At 36.4% G+C, this 20,646-nt stretch overlaps 1 protein-coding gene across 1 annotated transcript in view; it reads right to left on the reverse strand.

Annotated features, from left to right (window-relative positions):
- Positions 1 to 2,045: 2,045 nt before the first annotated feature.
- The window catches only part of LOC150087211 (glycogen debranching enzyme), a 763,093-nt gene continuing 744,492 nt past the window's right edge, over positions 2,046 to 20,646 (reverse strand). The window contains exon 28 of the mRNA XM_090371076.1: positions 2,046 to 2,641. Within this exon, the coding sequence (XP_090227202.1) occupies positions 2,363 to 2,641 (279 nt within the window). The 3' untranslated portion in view covers positions 2,046 to 2,362. The remainder of the gene's footprint in view (positions 2,642 to 20,646) is intronic.

The following is a 20,646-nucleotide window of genomic DNA, read 5'->3' on the forward strand; positions in this document are numbered from 1 at the left end:
AAATACTATTACTTAAGGCAGTACTGTTCAGTATATGAATTTGTAATCTACATTATGATGAATTGCTTCCACATATAACTTCAAGTTACTTATTTTGATTATAATGATTATTTATTGTGATCAATGTGTTACACAAAAATTATTGATTTATTACCTCATACTATTCTGTTCATACATACATACATATATATATATATATATATATATATATATATATATATTATTTTCTGTGGCATGGTCTATGATTCTGTCAAATAAGATTTTTTTAACATTAAATTGCTCAAAGATTTTTTTATCATTAAATTTTAAAAAATCTGTAATTTGGTAACCAGTCACTTTAAGAATCTATTAGGGTTGTCAAATACAGTATAACTTTTATACATTTTAATTTAAATTTTTAATAATAAAATATTAAAAAATAGGTTATAAGCTCAAATTATACTTACAAAAAATTATAGTGTTTTGTTAAAACTTACTGCTATATTAAAACTGATGATGGTCAATAACCTATAGTATTGAAAATAGTCAATATAAAATTAAAGGTGAAACATATAATTTTTTAAAATACTCACTTTCAAATATAATGTAAAGAAAGGTGTTGGTATTTAAAAGCGATTTCTTTCAATCTTTTAAATTACTTTTAAACACGAATGCCTTTCTGTACATTATGGATTTAAAAGTATGTAAAAATAATAGGTTTTTACCTTTAATTTATAGTTTCTTAAAAGACAGCAGATAATGGACTTTTAAATGCATCATCTACTTTCCCTAAGTACTTTCATTTTAAATATTCCAGATACTATTCTCTTCAAAAGCTTTCATTTTAAAATATATGTACACTGTCTTTTTTACAATCAGATAATTTAAATATTTTTCATATCTTGCCTTAAAGTTTATTAGGGAATAAAGCTGTTTTAATAAATACACTCATACACACATATATATTATATATACAACACTCCTCATTTATTAAAAAATGTGAATGTGGAAAGGAGCTAAAATGAATTACATACAGTGCTGAATGTTTCAATAAACCATAAAAATGTTGTTTCCTATTTTATTTTAAAATTTTTCATAAGTAAATGAAATGGATATTAAAATCTCCATATTTTAACAGATATCTGCAACCTAGAATACTGTTAATTTAGTTGGAAAAAATAAATAAATAAAATGGACTCGTATATTAGCAACAAAATGCAGTATTTCTATGGTTTATTTATAGTACCTTAAAGATGCTTTCCAAGTAAACAACACACACACACACACACACACACACACACACACACACACACACACACACACACACACACACACACACACACACACACACACACACACACACACACACACACAACAGAGTTAACTAGAAACTTTACAAGCATTGAAAATTACAATTGTACGATGCCCTCTGCAGTATACCAGATAGCAAGATTAGTATCTTGTCAAAAACCACTTAATTATGATTTTATTAGCTAATTGTAATGAGCCCATACAATATGAATGATGATTTTTGTCATATTCAGGATAAGAAAATTACATTAGGAACACACATGCATATAACCCCGGGGGCTTCCTTGCATCATATGGCTAGTAATAATAAAATAATTATATATATAGCTATTTTAAAAAAAATTAAAACTGTGGATAACTATTTTTACAGATGGTTTGTAAATATACTGTAATTTTCTGATATTCAAAAATTAGAGGTTTTCATTTTTTTTTTTAAAAGAGGAAATATGTGAAAATGAACTGGTATAAATTAAATTTTAATTCTTAATTTGATTATATCAATAGCATGAAATTTAAGAACTAATTTAGGAATTTAATTGAAGTAATGAGACCAAATGTAAAATTAAAAAAAAAAAAAAAAAATCACCATTCTGTATATCTATATATAAAATAACACACCTTTGTTTTTCAATATTATCGAGACTTAAAAAGGAAGCATTATGAGAAATTAAAATCAAATATTCACATAATTTTTTATGGTTTTAATTTAAATACCATTAAAAGTAAAAGGAATTTCTAAATCCCCAGTTTTTAGACATATGTATAGGTAAAAAATTCTCATTTTGATACTCCTAAAGAGTAGACAATGTGTGAATGGCATTAGGAAACAACAACCACCACCAAAGCATTTTACATTTGGGAAAAATCAAAGCAGACTGCTGCTATATGAAATCTCATTAAAAATCATAAGTTTCTGACAGTAATTTAAATTCATTATACAAACAGTGATACAACATTCAGCAAATCACAGAAATAAAGCAAATATCAAAAAATTGCTAGAAAATACGCAGGTCTGTTTATTATTACACACCTCTAGAGATCTACTTTATGTTGTACTATCATTTATTCATAATTATGGTAATTCAGAAGAAATGCGATCTAAATCATAGAGAACTTCTAACAATGATGCATGACTCCATGCCTGAATTGGACAACTATCACGGCAAAATGCTCCATTTTCATTAGTAAGTTCGGGAAGTCCTCGCCACTTGGATGCTTGAAGTGCTTCAAAGTGTGAAGCAAGTTTACTTTTAATTAAAGTGAGGGTTTGATCAATTTCATGTTTTTTTCCTAATAACTTGGCAAAATATAGTTTGGCACGGAGAAAATATCCAAGAGGCCAAAGCCATTCCTGTCAAAAATAATGCAATGATATCAGGTTCTAATGAACATATGACACACACACACACACACTAATATATAAATATATATATATATATTAATTTCAAAATATATTTATTTATTTATTTAAAACAGATAAAATTACTAGTCAGAACAGATTAATGCCATCAGAAATGATTTAACATTACATTTGCCTGTGAATATACAAATTCAATAGATACAGCATAAAATGGTACCTATCATGACAAATTAAAATTCAAAAACAAAATTGGCAGTCAATATCTGCAACATTCAAAGGATCCTATCAGCCTCTATATAAAGAAAAGCTAATAATAATCATAATAATTCCATATTTAAAAAATACAAAATCTAAAATCCAAAAAAATACCAAATTTTACTAGTTATTATTGAATAAGGCTTACATTGAAAGGCACTTCATCATGGGGGCTAGTGCCTCTCAATATATGCCACCAATAACAACCAAAACTATTTGTTTCTGCTAGGTTATGCCAGTCTAACCAAATTTATGCTATACTAAATAGAGTATAAATCATAGTATTAAGTTAAAATTAGATTAAGTTAAGTTGAAAATTGAGTTTATATAAGTTAATTTAATAATAAGTTATCTGAAATTACATTAAATGAAATTAATGGCAGACTGGCAAAAATAACTGCTAGCCCTACAGATAGCAAAAACTAAAATAATTAATTTAAACATTATTAAAAATATACAAGTGCTTCCATAACCTATGAAAAAATTATAACCAAGTGTTTCTGTTACTTGTGAAAAGCAAAGCAAAGGTATAAACCAATACCAATACCTATAAACCAATAGGCTCCAAGGATAGAAATAGTACCCCAATCTCCCTCAATCCCCCCCCCCAGGTACTATTTCTATCTTTTTTTTTTTTTTTTTTGATTTGGTAGTTGTTGGCGCACTGGCTTCTGTGGCCATGTTGCACCTCCCAAGGTTTTTGCAGTACTTTGATCCAAGCCCGAGGCGGGAATCGAACCCGCGACCTTTGGGTTGCCGGGCAGGTACTTTACCCACTCGGCTAGCCCGGTCGGCACTATTTCTATCCTTGCAGCCTATTCTTTTTGCCTCAATATTGGTTTATACCTTTGTTTTTCACAAGTAACAGATACACTTTTATATTTTTAATAATGTTTAAATTAATTATTTTAGTTTTTGCTATCTGTAGGGCTAGTAGTTATTTTTGCCAGTCTGCCATTAATTTCATTTAACATAATTTCAGCTTATTATTAAATGAACTTATATCAACTCAAATTTCAACTTAACTTAATCTAAATTTAACTTAATACTATGATTTATACTCTATTTAGTATAGCATAAATATGGTTAGGCTGGCATATACCTAGCAAAAACAGATAGTTTTGGTTGTTATTGATGGCATATATTGAGAGGCACTAGCCCCATGATGAAGTGCCTTTCAATGTAAGCCTTATTCAATAATAACTGGTAAAATTTGGTATTTCAGATTTTGTATTTTGTAAATATGGAATTATTATAATTATTATTAGCTTTGCTTTATATAGAAGCTGATAGGATCCTTTGAATGTTGCAGATATTCATTGCCAATTTTGTTTTTGAATTTTAATTTGTTGTGATAGGTACCATTTTATGCTATATCTATTGAATTTGTATATACAGTTGGTTCCGGTTATTTGGGCCACTGGTTAATCGGGGAAGCCGTTTATTTTTGACAAATCTTAAAGAACAGAACTGAATCGAGAAAATAGCCAGGGTTTACTTCGCTTAATTGGGACAACATGCCATTTAATCAGGGCAGGAGACTGCAGCACTCGATATTACCCTACGATTGTCTCCGACCATACCATATGGTTCAGTCGGATTTCTGGAGGTCACAACCATAAAACAATAAAAACAATTAGCAGTCCCCTGTTTACTGGGCTTTTCTGTCAGTGCATCAATCATATAAAAAAATTAATTTTCAGAATCTGCTCTTCATTCCTATTTTTAAGCTTCGTAACTTGTTACTCCGTTCTCACTAGTGCATATTGTGTTACTTGCAATTTGTGTGTGCCGTGTTCTTTGTTATTGATTGCTTATCTTTTTTACTGTTTTAAATTTTAACCCCCACCCACAAATGTCAGTGAACAGAAATGTCAACTAGTTAGTATGTACATATTACAGTACGTATTAATTAAGCTATACACGTAAGCGTAAATTTATTTTTATTTTGCTAACCTGTGGAAAATATTCTTCTGATTTTCACGTATTATTTAATTTTTTAATTAGTAACGTAATAAAGTGTAAAATTGTACTTAATACAGTAGTATATCCTTACTTTTATATAGCCTGTGGATAATATTCCTCCTATTTTCACTAATTAGAATTAAACTTCAATTCACAAAGTCATTTATTTGGGACAAATCTTAAAGAACAGAACTAAATCGAGAAAATAGCCAGGGTTTACTTCGCTTAATTGGGACAACATGCTGTTTAATTGGAATTAAACTTCAATTCACACACATGATCACAATGACCGGCGCTTACTACACATTGTATAGTGATCGGTATTTTACAATGATGAGTCCATCGTAACGTGATTTGATCTTACAGAAAATCAATCGTAATGCTGTATTTTTAACTATTTACATGAAACTCCACATAACTGGAGCTGCTTAATCGGGCCAAAATGCACTAGTCCTGATATGGCCAAATAACCGGAATCGACTGTATATATATATATATATATATATATAGATATATATATATACCAGGCTAGATACATACCAGATACTTAACTCAAATCTCACCTTTAATAAATAGAAAATGTGCAAAACTAAACAATTTTCTAATTATAAAACAAAAGTAGAGTGGAAAACCATTTTTTTTAAGTTGATAAAATATAGTCTTACAGTCATACACAAAAAGGAAATAAATTACTATAAAAATACAAAGCTTATTCTCATTGTTCTTGGATATTTTTTTGTGCATTAGCTATTCAGGCCGTGTGTAGCAGTTTCATTGGTATCTAATTCATATAGTTTCTTGCATATTATGTCTGTATGAGAAACTGTGGATGGGCTGATTTGCATGTTGTGCAGGCTGAAAAACCCATGGAATAGCGCTCATGGGGAAGCAAAGCTCATACATCTTCTTGTTCGAGATCAGATAATACAGTCCTGATTGAAGAGGCCCTTAAAAATTGCTCTAGTATCCTACAGGATTGGAAATAGACTTCTCCAAATAAGTAGCAATTAGTGTATCCACTAAAATATCACTGAGGATGATTTGGGGTTATTTCCCATATGAGAAAAAAGAGAAAGAGAGAGAGAGAGAGAGAGAGAGAGAGAGAGAGAGGAGAGAGGGAGAGAGAGAGAGAGAGAGAGAGAGAGAGAGAGAGAGACTGTGTTTGTGTGTGTGTGTTTTAAATGAGTAATATGGTAGGTAATCATTAATATACCGAATTTATGGGCTAGTGCCATTGTAGTGGCAATAGATAATAGGTACACTATGTCCATAATGTGTTATATATATCATATTTTTATTTTATGGGGAAGATAGTAAGAGAATTATATTAAGAGATATACCTAGATAGATCTATGGAAAATGCATAGTGAAGTATGTTATATCTATACAAAGGATAATATAATATAATATAATATACAAAAGGAAAACATACAAAGCTTCTGTCAGGTTAATGATGATCAATGTGCACTACACAGTATTTAAAAAAAAAAAAAATTCTTAATTCTATTATAGTTTAGATTATTCAAAATTATATTATTTGTTACACAACCTCAAAATAAATTTTGCCTTAGTGCATATTGTTCATTACAGCAACAGAGAACTCCTTAACATTGTTTTTTTTTCTTTCAATTTGGGTGGCTGACCCCAGATGAAGTCACCCAAATTATAGCTTTATGATCATATGAAACGCACAGGTAAAGTATGTTATATATACATACAATGATAAGTTTTGTATATTATATTATCCTTTGTATATACAGGAACTCCCCGACTTACGTAAGAATTGAGAATGCCAGAAGGTTATCAAATTGTAGCAGAATGCTTAATGAATCAGATTGGTCCACTTGATATCGATGGGTCAACTGTTGATGATCCTCCTCAGGTAGCTAACAAACTAAATGAATATTTCGCATCGACATTCACACATGAGGAGTTATTCAGCGAGGGGAATGCCAGAGGTATATTCAACTCTGGCAGTAAGCTAGAGAATCTTGTAATAACTGAGAGTAAAGTGGAGGAGAAATTGTTGAAGTTAAACATAAGAAAGGCACCTGGGATGGATGGGGTCTATCCAGTGGTGAGCTGTGAATATTTTAACAACGGGCTCGCGATTTTCTACCGAGTAAATTTGATCGGTCACAGAAGTGACATCTTCAGTGGCTTCCGCTAGAGGCGCTTCCCACGCTCACACTATTACTAGTGCCGACCGGGCTAGCAGGGTGGTTAAAGTGCCTGCCTGGCAACCCAAAGGTCGTAGGTTTGAATCCCACCTCTGGCTTGGATCAAAGTACTGCAAAAACCACGGGAGGTTCATTATGGCCACAGAAGTCGATGCGCCAACAACTAACAAAAAAAAAAAAAAAAAAAACCCACTACTAATGTGATGCATTTTTCGTGACCGGTATGATATCTTGAGTCAGGGGTGGATTTAGGGGGTGTGGACAGATGCGGCTTATTACTCCATTAACCATGCATATAAGTGAATGGGTAAGATGTTCCTAGGTCTATCTAAAAAAAAAAAAAAAAAAAAAACCCTTAAAACTCTGGTCGTCATGCCTCGCTTTACTGGACACGACAGTGTCTGGAGTTCTAACCTTTTAGAATTTTTGAATAGAATGATTCTTCTTTTTTAGTCTTGCATTTTCGTTACATTCCATTGTTAGGTTCCCCTAACAGCTATGTATGTCGCTTCAACTACAAGATCAGTACATCAATCGGTGCTATTTTACAGAGTTATTTAGATATGTTGCACTTGCAAGTATACATCTCTTACTTTAGTTATCATAAATCCATTGTATCTTGTCTTCCAGAAATTATGAAAATCTGCGAATGATCAATAAAATATTTACAATAAAAAAGCTCTTTTATTTCGTAATCGATAATTCAAATCAATATACCTAAAAGAAAGGAGAAGGCTGTTTCGCATAAAACATCTACCGCATGTGCCGAGCACGCGCGCAACTTTTTATTCGTCTTTTTTTTTTAACAACAAGGGAAATATAATGGATAATAGGCTTGAAGTGGTGGAACCCATGTTTAGCCTCTAGATTGATGACTTTTGAGGTTATGATGAACGTCGTGGCGAGATCCAATATTCCTTACATTTCGAGGGTACAGCTCTAAAACAGTTTTCGCAGGCTGGCCGCTAGTTAGTACACAGGACCGAACCTATTGGTAACTCTCTAGGAGGCTTCCGGATCAGCTAGTGTATAATCTTGCTACCCCTACTCTGCCAGATAGTGACTGGAGGGAGTCCGAGTAGTGTGTATGCGGGGAGCATTGTCGAGGCCACGTTATGTCAAGGATCTGGGTATATTCTTACCACATGTACGCCATATCCAAAAATTTCATTACTTCATACAGCATGTCCCACCCACTTTTTCTTACTATTGAATACACCATGAATTGTCAAACTAATAGAACAAGCTTATCTGCGAAAAGATCTAAACCTCCCAAGGATTTCCTAATTCATTTCACAAATATACGTGGTCTCAATTCTAATCTCAACGATGTCCATTTCCACTTGCAGTCTGCTAAACCCCATGTACTTTTTCTGACAGAATCTCAGTTATCGGTTGATTCAACTACTGCTCATCTCAGATGCCCAAATTATTCGCTGTATGATTCCTTTTGCCTCAAAGGTGGTACTTGTGCATATGTCCGTTCTGATATTCCCTGTCAGAGACTTGGCAATTTGGAATCTCCTCTCTTTGATCTTATCTGGCTTAAAATCTCTCTACCTCATTGTGTCAAATTCATCTGTTGTCTCTACCGTTCTCCCAACTCCACTAATCACTTGGAGCTCTTTGACTTCCTCTCGTTGCAACTTGACTTTCTCCAGTCCAACTTTCCTAACAGTGAGGTAATTTTCCTTGGTGATTTTAATGTTCACAACTCCAGCTGGCTTCCGTTTTCTAGTCACACCGACCCAGCAGGTCGAGATGCTGAGGCTTTTGCAATTACTAATGACCTAGCACAGATTGTTCATTTACCTACAAGAATACCGGACAATCCGAATCATACAGCCAATACGCTTGATCTTTTTCTCACAAACAACCCTTCTAAGTACACGGTTGAAGTGAGAGGTCCTTTAGGCACTTCAGATCAAAACTTGGTGATTGTCTCTTCTCCAATGGAACCTTTATCTCATGGCTATTCCCAACCTCGTGTTGTTTGGCATTACAAGAATGCAAAATGGGATGACCTGCGAGACTTCTTTTCTTCTTTTCCTTGGTCGGATTACTGTTTCAAAACTCCTGATGTCAACATTTGCTCAGATCGCGTCAGTGAAATTATTCTTGCAGGAATGGGATCCTTTATCCCACACTCCACTTTAAAATCTCGTCCTTTATCTAAACCTTGGTTTTCCAATAAATGTGCTAAGGCTGTTCAAGAGAAGAATGTTGCATATCGTAATTGGCTTGTTTCTAATTCTTCAGTTTCATTTTCTGCCTACACCAAAGCTCGCAACAATTGTAAAGCAGTTATTAATCAGTCCAAACTAGAGTTTGAACAGGCTAAGAGTAGAAAACTTGCTTCTTGCCCTAATGGTAGCCGAGCATTCTGGTCTCTTGCCAAAGCTATTGGCCGCAACTTTTGCCCATCTCTGCTTCCACCTCTGTCCAAACCAGATGGTTCTGTTGTCACTTCAGCCAAGGATAAAGCTGACCTGCTAGCATCCCATTTTTCTTCCAGCTCATGTATTAATGAACTTGGTAAAACACCTCCCACCATTCCCAACACGGTCCATTCAATGCCTTCTGTGGTCTTCCGTCAAAAGGATATCAGAAGGATTTTGATGAATCTTGATGCTAAGAAAGCTCCAGGTCCTGATGGTATTTCTCCACTTGTTCTCAAAATCTGTGCTCCTGAACTTACTCCTATTCTTTGCCGCCTTTTTTCACTCTTATTCCAAAGGTGTTTTTCCTTCTGCTTGGAAATTTGCTCATATCCAGCCAGTTCCTAAAAAGGGTGACAAATCCCTCCCATCCAATTATCGTCCCATTGCAATTACTTCTACTCTTTCTAAAGTAATGGAGAAATCAATTAACTGCCAACTCTTAAACTACCTAGAAACCTTCCGTCTGATGAACGATCGCCAGTATGGATTCCGTCAGTGTCGATCCACTGGTGATATTCTGGCTTATGTTACCCATTTATGGACTACTTCAATGGAAAGGTTCGGTGAAACACAAGTAGTTGCTCTTGACATCTCAAAGGCTTTCGATCGTGTTTGGCATAAAGGTCTTCTAAACAAGCTTCCATCTTATGGTTTGCCAACTGTTTTTAGTAATTGGTTATCCAGTTTTCTCTCTGATCTCTCACTGAGGGTGATGGTAGATGGCTCTCTGTCTTCTAACTTCTCCACTAATGCCGGTGTCCCCCAAGGTTCAGTTCTTTCCCCCACTCTTTTCCTCTTGTATATCAATGACCTTCTTCCATTGACTGGAAATCCTATCCATAGTTTTGCCGATGATAGTACATTGCATTCAACCTTCCATTTTGAGAAACCTTGCCCTGCTCAATCAGCTTCAACTTCTCGAAAATCTGCTACCAATTCCTTAAATGCTGATCTTCAGGTAATTCTGCAGTGGGGCAAAGACAACTTAGTTGATTTCAACCCTTCTAAAACTCAGTCTTGTCTTATATCTCGCAAAAAGGATTCTTCTGCTCCTATGCTTATCTTTAGTGACACTCCAATTTCTAGGCAAAAGGATATATCTCTTTTGGGGATTTCCCTGACTTCTAATCCCTCTTGGCACAAGCACATATATTGCTTCCTCTGCATCTAAAAAACTTGGTTTTCTCTTTCGCTCTCGGCGTTACTTTTCTTCCAAACAGCTGCTCACTCTGTATAAATCGCAAATCTGCCCTGCCATGGAATATTGTTCCCACATTTGGGGTGGTGCCCCCAAATGTGGGAACAATACGGCAGTTTTCTGTTGTTCCAGAAAACTGCCGTTTTCTGGAACAACCTTCCTTCATACGTATGTCCTGAAAATTATAATCTACAGAAGTTCAAGTCCAATGTCAACAAATATCTTCTTTCGTTGTTGTTGTTGTTATTTTGGTTTTTAGGAGCATTAGCAACTAAGGCCATATTGCTCCGGGGATATGCGGTGGTCATTCCCTGACCTTTCCGCATCCTCCGTATTTGGTGGTGACGGGCTCGAACCCCGGTCTAATCAAGAAGCGTTGTGCTACGCACTGCTGCTCCTTCCCACCTGGCTACGGAGGCGCCATCTTCTTTCGTCTTCTCAACCTCCAACCCAAGCACGGTACTAAGTACTATAGGTTCTAATACCTCTCGTGTTTGGGGTTCTCATAAAAAAAAAAAAAAAAAAAATTTTTTTTAATTATAAAATTTTAATATTGCGAATAAAAAATAAAATTTCCCATATCGGCTACTTGATTCCATTCAGAAGAGAGCAGTTAGGTTAATTAATGATTCATCTCTAACAGAGTCTCTCCACTCGCTTTCTCATAGACGTACTGTTTCTGCTGCATGCCTCTTCTACAGATATTTCCATGGGCACTGTTCTTCTGAATTGGCTTCTATAATTCCCACTCTCTCTTTCAAAACAGTCCGAACACGTGCCGCCACCAGCCAACATCCATTTACTGTCCAACTTCAAACCCACAGAACCAACTTTTCATCTTCCTCATTTATTCATTCAACTGCCGTTTTCTGGAACAACCTTCCTTCATACGTATGTCCTGAAAATTATAATCTACAGAAGTTCAAGTCCAATGTCAACAAATATCTTCTTTCGTCTTCTCAACCTCCAACCCAAGCACGGTACTAAGTACTATAGGTTCTAATACCTCTCGTGTTTGGGGTTCTCATAAAAAAAAAAAAAAAAAATTTTTTTTTAATTATAAAATTTTAATATTGCGAATAAAAAATAAAATTTCCCATATCGCAAATAACAAAAACTATCACAAAACATTCCACAATATAAAAACAAATGTTACATAAAAAAAAAAAAAAACTTTCTAGAAAAAGTACACAATAAATTGCAGATTACATGAAATAAAAATTATTTCACAAATATTCAAGAAAATTTTATTCTAAAATTGCTATATAGAATTTACTTCTTTATCAATATTTGTTGTCGATGATTTGACGTACTGATCCGGATCAAACTGAAGCAATCGTTTTCCATTTAAATGTATGGTCATCATAATGAGAGGGGGTGCGAGAGTACACGAGAACAGGCGAAGTTTTTAAGGGCTCCAGCAAATAGAGAAGTTTTGCTTTTTTTTATTGACTTAAATTGTGGCTAAGTGTTCCTGTTCTGTAGTGAGCCAGCCGTTAGCATTAGCATTAGTAGAGGCATTTGATGCAAGAAAGCAAGCTTATGCAGCATCAGCCAAAAAAAAAAAAAAAAAACTCCACTTCCACTTCACCCCTCTGTTCGTTCGAAATACCTGTCCAGCTGAGCCTTAAACTTATTTAGGCTATCAACCTCCACAAGAAGGGATGGAAGTCTGTTCCACCAACCAACCACCCGCTGTCTAAAGGCAAATTTCCGCACGTCTATCCTACATCTGTCTTTCCTCAATTTGAATTTATGCCCTCTCAGGTGATTTTTCTGGGCTAGAGGAAGAATCCCATCAGCATTGAGCATGCTTAAACCATTCAAGGCTTTATACACCTCTATCAGATCACCTCGCTGGTGCCTAGTCTCCAGACACTGTAATTTGCAAAACTTAAGCCTTTCTTCGTAAGAGCACCCCTTTGTTCCATTCACTAATCTTATTGCCCTTCTCTGTACTCGTTCCAGCAGCTCTACATCCTTCTTGAAATGAGGCCTCCAGACCTGTATACAGTACTCTAGGTGTGGCCTGACCATTGCCTTCTACAAGGGAATAATCACCTCCTTATCCCTGCTGGAAAAATTCCTGTATATCATTGACAATACTCCATGAGCTACTCTTGCAGCCCGTCTGCACTGCTCAGAGAACTTCATATCTGCCTGCACAACCACCCCCAAGTCCCTTTCATTCTCTACCACTGTCAGTGTAGTACCACAGAGTTGATACGTTGCTCTGGGGTTGCTGTTTCCCATGTGTAGTACCTTACATTTGTCAATGTTAAACTTCATTTGCCACCTCTCAGCCCATCTGCTCAACCTTTCCAGATCCTGTTGCAGCAGCATAGTGTCAGTAGTGTCCTTGACAACCCTGCCAACCTTTGTATCGTCTGCAAACTTGGACATTAAGCTTGATATACCATCATCAATATCATTTATAAATACAGAAAACAATAATGGACCCAACACTGAGCCCTGAGGGACTCCACTAATAACATTAGTCCACGATGAGCAGTGTCCATTGATTACCACTCTCTGTCTTCTCCCCCGCAACCACCCCTTTATCCATAGCAGCAATTTGCCTCCAATGTCACACTGCTCCAATTTGTGTAGCAGTCTTCCATGTGCAACAGTATCAAAAGCCTTTCTAAGATCCAAGTATATAATATCAAAGATATTCCCTGCATCCAGTTCTTCTGTGACTGCATCATAGTATCCAATCAAGTTGGTCAGGCAAGACTTCCCCTTAACAAAACCATGCTGTGTCTGAGCTATAACTGAAGTCTTGTCTAAATGATCTTGCAGTGCTTCTTTAACTAGTGCCTCCATTAATTTTCCTGGAACAGAAGTTAAGCTCACAGGTCTATAATTACTTGTGTCAGCCTTTGATCCTCCTTTGTGAATTGGGGTCACATTTGCACATTTCCAGTCTATGGGTACCTCCCCTGAGTCCAAGGAAGCTCTCATAATTATGGCTAAGGGTTTGCTTACTTCCTTTGCTGCCTCCTTTAATATAACTGGATAGATCCCATCCACCCCGGGTGCCTTTCTTGTGTTTATCTTCAACAGTTTCTCCTCCACTTTACTCCCAGTTATTTCAAGATTCTGTAGCTTACTGCTAGAGTTGAATTGGCATATTAATTTATTTTTTTAGAGTTGCTTTATATTCCTAGTAAAAGTACTTTAGTTTAATTTGAATTTAGATAGAGATTTTGTAGGTTTTCACTTAGTATCAGTAAGGGTATCAAATCCACATGTTGAAAAGGTTTTGCAGCTCCAGCGAACGAAAAGTTTTTAATTATACTTAGCCACTTGATTTAATCTAACAATTGACTTAATTGTTACATAAACTTATTTTCTATAAGTAGCTTATAGACCTAGTCAAGCTCCATGGTTTATTTTGAATTTAGATAGTGGGATTTGGAAAGTAAATAATACCTCGTGTCCGTAGATTAACTGTTCTTAATTGCCACCATTGTTATACGATACAACGCATGCACCGAACTAGATAGTGTAAGGTCTAACAGAAAACAAAATAGCATAAAGTTTAATGGAAAACTAGATAGCGAGTATAGTAGTATCAATTAATCAGTAAAATTTAATCTTATTAGATTTCATAGTCAATTGAATTGTACTTTAACTAAATAAGTATAGAGACCTAGTTTTTACAAGCGTAACATCATAAATTAATACATATAAGTTGACAGGGGATAAGAAAGTCATATAATGTAACTCAGAGATAACATTCGATACCAAAATACATATATATATATATATATACACACATATATAGTGTTATAACTGCATTGGGATATAAGTTTAGGGTTATATTTTGTATTGGAATTTTATTGAACTTGAATAGAAATCATGACTCAGGCCAGAGCAGCAAAGCAAAAGGCTCAAACTAATGGAAGTGCTGTGGCTCAGGGGAGAACTGATGGGGGGGGGGGGACAGTTATCCCCTGAATCACAGGCTATTGAGATGCACTGTTTGTTTGATGTTCGTGGAGCAATCAGAAAAGGAACATGATATTGCCAAGGGGAATGTCTTTGTGTGTGCGCAACGTAAGGAGTGCGAGGAAATCAGGCACCAATTGAGCATCGGTTATGGGCTTTTATGAGAGCTTGAAGGACAGGGTGGATGCCCTCGAAGGATTTAAATTGAGGGGCCCATCAAGCTCTCAGCTACCCACATCAATGCCAGAGCTTGCACTTGAACATCAAGCAACACAGCGGCAAACCCCAAGGCAGAATGCGCTGGTCCCAAAGGAACTAGTTGTTGTAGGCGACTCTATTGTCAGGGAAACAGGGAACATATTGTGCAAAAAGGATAGATGGAACAGGACCAGGGGCAAAGGTTGATGATGTTGTAGAGCGGATATCATCTTTTAAGGGCACAAAAGGTGATAGAGTTGTACACATTGGCACTAATGATATTAAGAGTAGGAGACCAGTGGAATTACTTAACAAGTACAAGTGAATGCTGAAAAAAAGCCACGAGTTAGGGTTGAATTTGAAAGTGTCTGCAATTCTGCTCAGACACGATAGGAGGGAGTATATGATGAGAGCCTTGTCGATCAATTCGGCCCTGGAGAGAATGTGCAAGGCTCAAGGGGTAGAATTTTTCTCAGCCTGGTCTGTGCTTGTTAACAGGAGAGACTGCTTCTACAGGGATGGGATACACTTAAATAGAAAAGGTGCAAGAATATTTGCTGATGCTATCGAGGCAGTGTTAGGTGGGTTGGAAAACTGCTAGCATGGGGGGATACACGGACTAATAGATTAACAGTAGCTGCAGGCAGAGGTAAAAGTGATTCTTGCACTACTTCTGTTGAAATGCAATTGGGCAGCAGCCTGGAAAGCAAGGGTTTTCCAGGACTGCTGGGAGTCATAGTGGAACAAGTAAATACATGGGCTGTGTTAGGGTAACTAAGAGTAGAAACAGGTGCATGGTACACCAATGCTAGGAGTATAGTTAATAAATTCGATGAGCTTGAAGTGTTATTCAAGACATCAAAGGCAGATATTGTTGTGATATCAGAGACATGGTGTCACCCAGACATAAGAAGTGAAGAACTGGAATTTGGGGAGTACAACGTGTACAGAAAGGATAGACAGGATAGGAAAGGAGTACGGGTTATGCTATTAGTTAAGAAACACATAAAATCCAAGGAAGTGAAGCCAGTCGACATCGCTGGACAGTGCAGTGTCGAGTCAGTTTGGTATGACATAAGCATTGGGAGATCAAAATTGAGAGTAGGAGTGTGCTATAGGCCTAACGACTCTGATGAGTACAATAAGAAACTGTACAGGGAAATAGAGTGGGCTGGTAAATCAGAGAGTCTTATAATGGGGGATTTTAATTTCCCAGATATTGACTGGAATTTGTGGGTTGGTCACTCACACACTAGCAAGGCTTTTGTAGATTTATTGGATGATTGTTTTCTACAGCAGCATGTTTGGGAGGCAAATAGAGGAAGTAATACTCTTGATCTGATTATCAGTAGTGATTCTTCATGCATCAAGAATCTGCAGTTAAAGGAACCGCTAGGTGGCAGTGATCACAGTGTGCTGAAGTGGGATTTACTCAAAGAAGTAACTACCATCAATTGTAAAATGAAGGGTTTTTGCTTTTGTAAAGGTGACTATGGTGGTCTGAGACAGTATTTAAGTTCTAGATGGCGGGACCAACTGATGATGTTACCAACAGCAAATTCAAAATGGGAAGCATTCAAAAAATTAATCTTGGAAGCTACTACACTTTTCATACCAACAAAGAAATATTGTTCAAGATTTAGGCCTAAACGGATGTGTCAAATGAAATAATTAGACATATGACAGAGAAGAAAAATGCACGGGATACATATAAATTAAAATGTGACACAGAAGCCTATGATAGATATAAGCTGGTCTGTAACCAAGTTACAAAGGAGGTTAGGCAGGCGAAGGCAGATTACGAGATATCTTTGGCAAAGGATGCAAAGAAAAACAGCAAAGAGTTCTTTGCTTATGTAAACTCTAGAAGGAAGGGGATGAATCAGATTGGTCCACTTGATATTATTATCATTATTATTACTAGCCATATAGTGGAAGGAAGCCTGAGGCTTATGCTGCACCAGCCAAAAAAACTTTCCAAGTTACCCTGAGAGAGAAAGAGAGAGAGAGAGAGAGAGAGAGAGAGAGAGAGAGAGAGAGAGAGAGAGAGAGCGAGCTATATCGACGAATCATCAACAATTCTCCTAACAAACTAAACGAATATTTTGCATCTACATTCACACATGAGGAGTTATTCAGGGAGGGGAATGCCAGGTGTATTCAACCTCCGGCAGTAAGCTAGATAATCCTGTAATAACTGAGAGTAAAGTAGAGGAGAAATTGTTGAAGATACACATAAGAAAGGCACCCAGGGTGGATGGAATCTATCCAGTTATATTAAAGGAGGCGGCAAAGGAAGTAAGCAAACCCTTAGCCATAATTATGAGAGCTTCCCTGGACACAGGGGAGGTACCCACGCACTGGAGATGTGCAAATGTGACCCCAATCTACAAAGGAGGATCAAAGGGAGACAGGTAACTACAGACCTGTTAGTTTAACTTCTGTTCCAGGGAAATTAATGGAGGCACTGGTTCAAGAAGCATTGCAGGATCATCTAGACAAGACTTCAGTTATAACTCGGACACAGCATGGGTTTGTTAAGTGGAAGTCTTGTCTGACAAATTTGATTGGATACTATGATGTAGTCACAAAGGAACTGGATGCAAAGTATAACTTTGATATCATATATTTGGATATTAGAAAGGCTTTTTATACTGTTGCACATGGAAGACTGCTGCACAAATTGGAGCAGTGTGGCATTGGAGGCAAATTGCTGCTATGGATAAAGGGATGGTTGAGTGGAAGAAGACGGAGAGTGGTAATCAATGGACACTGCTCTTCGTGGACTAATTTTATTAGTGGAGTCTCTCAGGGTTCAGTATTGGGTCCATTGTTGTTTCCTGGATTTATAAATGATATTGATGATGGTATATCAGACTTAATGTCCAAGTTTGCAGACAATACGAAGGTTGGCAGGGTTGTTAATAACTGTAATGACATTTCCCTGCTGCAACAGGATCTGGAAAAGTTGAGCAGATGGGCTGAGAGGTGGCAAATGAAGTTTAATATTGACAAATGTAAAGTACTACAAATGGGAAGCAGTAATCCCAGAGTAACGTATCAACTCCGTGGTACCATACTGACAGTGGTAGAGAATGAAAAGGACCTGGGGGTAATTGTGCAGGCAGATATGAAGTTTTCTGAGCAGTGCAGATGGTCTGCAAGAGTAGCTCATGGTGTCTTGTTAATGATATACATGAATTTTTCTAGCAGGGATAAGGAGGTGATTATCCCCTTGTATAAGGCAATGATCAGACCACACCTTGATACTGTATACAGGTTTGGAGGCCTCATTTTAAGATGTATGTAGAACTGTTGGAATGAGTACAGAGAAGGGGCACAAGATTAGTGAACAGAACAAATTGTTGCTCTTATGAAGAAAGGCTTAAGTTTTGCAAATTACAGTGTCTGGAGACTAGGCACCTGCGAGGTGATCTGATTGAGGTGCATAAAGCCTTGAATGGTTTGAGCATGCTTAATGCTTGATGGGATTCTTCTTCTTGTTCAGAATAATCGCCTGAGAGGGCATAAATTCAAATTGAGGAAAGACAGTTGTGAGATAGATGTGTGGAAGTTTGCCTTTGGCCAGCGGGTGGTTGACTGATAGCTTAAATAGATTCAAGGTAGAACTTGACAAACATTTGGAGTGATGGGATGGGTGAAATAAAGGTTTTTTTTGACTGATGCTATATAAGCTTGCTAATGCTAATCTGCAACATGTTTAATTGTCACAATATTACTCATTATGCTGAAAGCTCACTCAGCTTGTGCACTGCTAATCACAATGGTTTAAAAGATATTTTCTGGCTTTCTCAATTGAAAAGGTAATTTCACTGGATTTTAACGATTAACCGTCTTCGACAAAATCTTTAAAATCATTAATTGTTATTTCATATTTATCAGAAAACTTAAATTTTTTATTTGGTTTTCACCGTCTTGCCGCCGAGACAAAAGTTCTTTCATATTCCACGATTTCAGGTAGCATATGTTCAAAATTTCTTTCAATGGTATTGCTATTTTCTTTATTTAATTTAAAATCACCCTGTTGCATTAATAACTTATCCTTTAAGGATATTTAATAACTTTTTACGAGGTAATTTTTTACTTTAGATTTTGATCCCTTCAAATTCTTTCCACTTCAACATGCTCTCAATTTTAGCTTCATAATTTCCTTTAGAATTTTTCAAATTAGCAATAGCATTGATAGTTGAAATAATTAATTTATATATTTTTTACTATTGTGATTCTGTAAAGCTTCTGAGAGGTAAGAGAGCTGCTGCAGGATGTCGATCATTAGTGCTAAATGGTTAAGAAATTCCAAATTTAAAAGTCAAATTAATAATTGGAATATTTAACTTCTGATTCAAAATGTTTGCACAAAGCGGGATAATTCCTACAACCCACAATTGCCGTCTGCAAGGTGCTCATCGTGGCCCGAACACACAACCGATCTTTATAGTTTCCACATCAAGTTGTTTAGCAATCATCTTTAATTAGCGCTAGTTTTTTGGAGATTGGGAGAAAACTCCAATTGGTCAGGAGCAGGGTGTGCAGTAATGCACGCTGTTTGAGTAGACTGGGTTCAAGCCCCTGAATCAGTCGATCAGCCAATTCGCACTGGACCAGCGTGGTAGATTATGGTCCATGTCCCTCAGCATGAATTGTTGAGGAGGCCTCCATCCTGCAGTGGGTTGATAATGGCTGCAGTTTACCTTTTTTTTGGAGATCGGTGATACAATTTTTTTTAATTATTGCCTGTATGCCATTATATTTTAGAACATTTTCTACACAGTGAAAGGCTCGACAAAGTCAATGCCTGCCAACATTTCATCTTCGTAAAGTTTATATAATATCATAGTTACCTCAATCCCCCCCTCTCTACGTTCCTACTCTCACTAGTTGTTTGAATACCGTGCAAAATGTTGGAACCACACGGATATTCAGCTACTGTGACCATAAGACAGGAGAAATTTACTAGAAGGTATGGATCACTCACTTCTCCAAAAAACATATGCCTGTTCGTCGGAGTAAAGGGGAACCACAACACAGGTTGACCAGAGGCTATAATCTGTGTCGAGAATCTTCTAAATCCTCTGACTGGCTATAGAAAGCATATTGACTAGCGCGACTTCTCGGTATGTGACTGAATAGGTTTTACATACACCACTAAAATTGTGAAACGGTAATTCCTTTCACCCTTAATTCACACTTTTTAATTACCTAAATTGCCTATAGGTCAGAGGTGAGAACAATGCATACACAGTTGTCTCTCCTAATCTGTTCTTAACATGGAAATTTTCTTCGTTCAATGGAAACTATTTTAAAATTCGCTATAAAGAAGTTCGCTAAACAGAAGTTCGACTGTAATTAAATCAAAAATGAAGCAATTTTAAAATACATAACCGATCGACTGCCCCATTAAAATGCTGGGAATGGGGCCCCCTTGCCCCACCATAGTTTTGGATCTGGATACTCAATAATTGCATTCAGGATTAGTTTTGTAAAATAAATGATCGTCTCAAAAATTGGCTTGCAAATTTTCAAAAAAAAATAAGAATGGGCTCGCAAATTAAAAAAAAAAATAACAATGGGCTTGTGAGTTATATTAAAGGATACAGCAAAGGATGTAGGCAAACCCTTAGCCATAATTATGAGAGTATCCTTGGACTCAGGGGAGCTCCTCACAGACTGGAGATGTGCAAATGTATCCACAATTCATAAAAAGGGGGATTGAAGGGTGACATGAGTAATTACAGACCAGTTTGTTTAACTTCTGTTCTGAGTAAAATAATGGGGTCACTGGTT

The sequence above is a fragment of the Mastigoproctus giganteus genome, chromosome 4, assembly GCF_048544385.1.
Source record: "Mastigoproctus giganteus isolate SK-2022 chromosome 4, ASM4854438v1, whole genome shotgun sequence".
Taxonomy (NCBI): Eukaryota; Metazoa; Arthropoda; class Arachnida; order Uropygi; family Thelyphonidae; genus Mastigoproctus; species Mastigoproctus giganteus.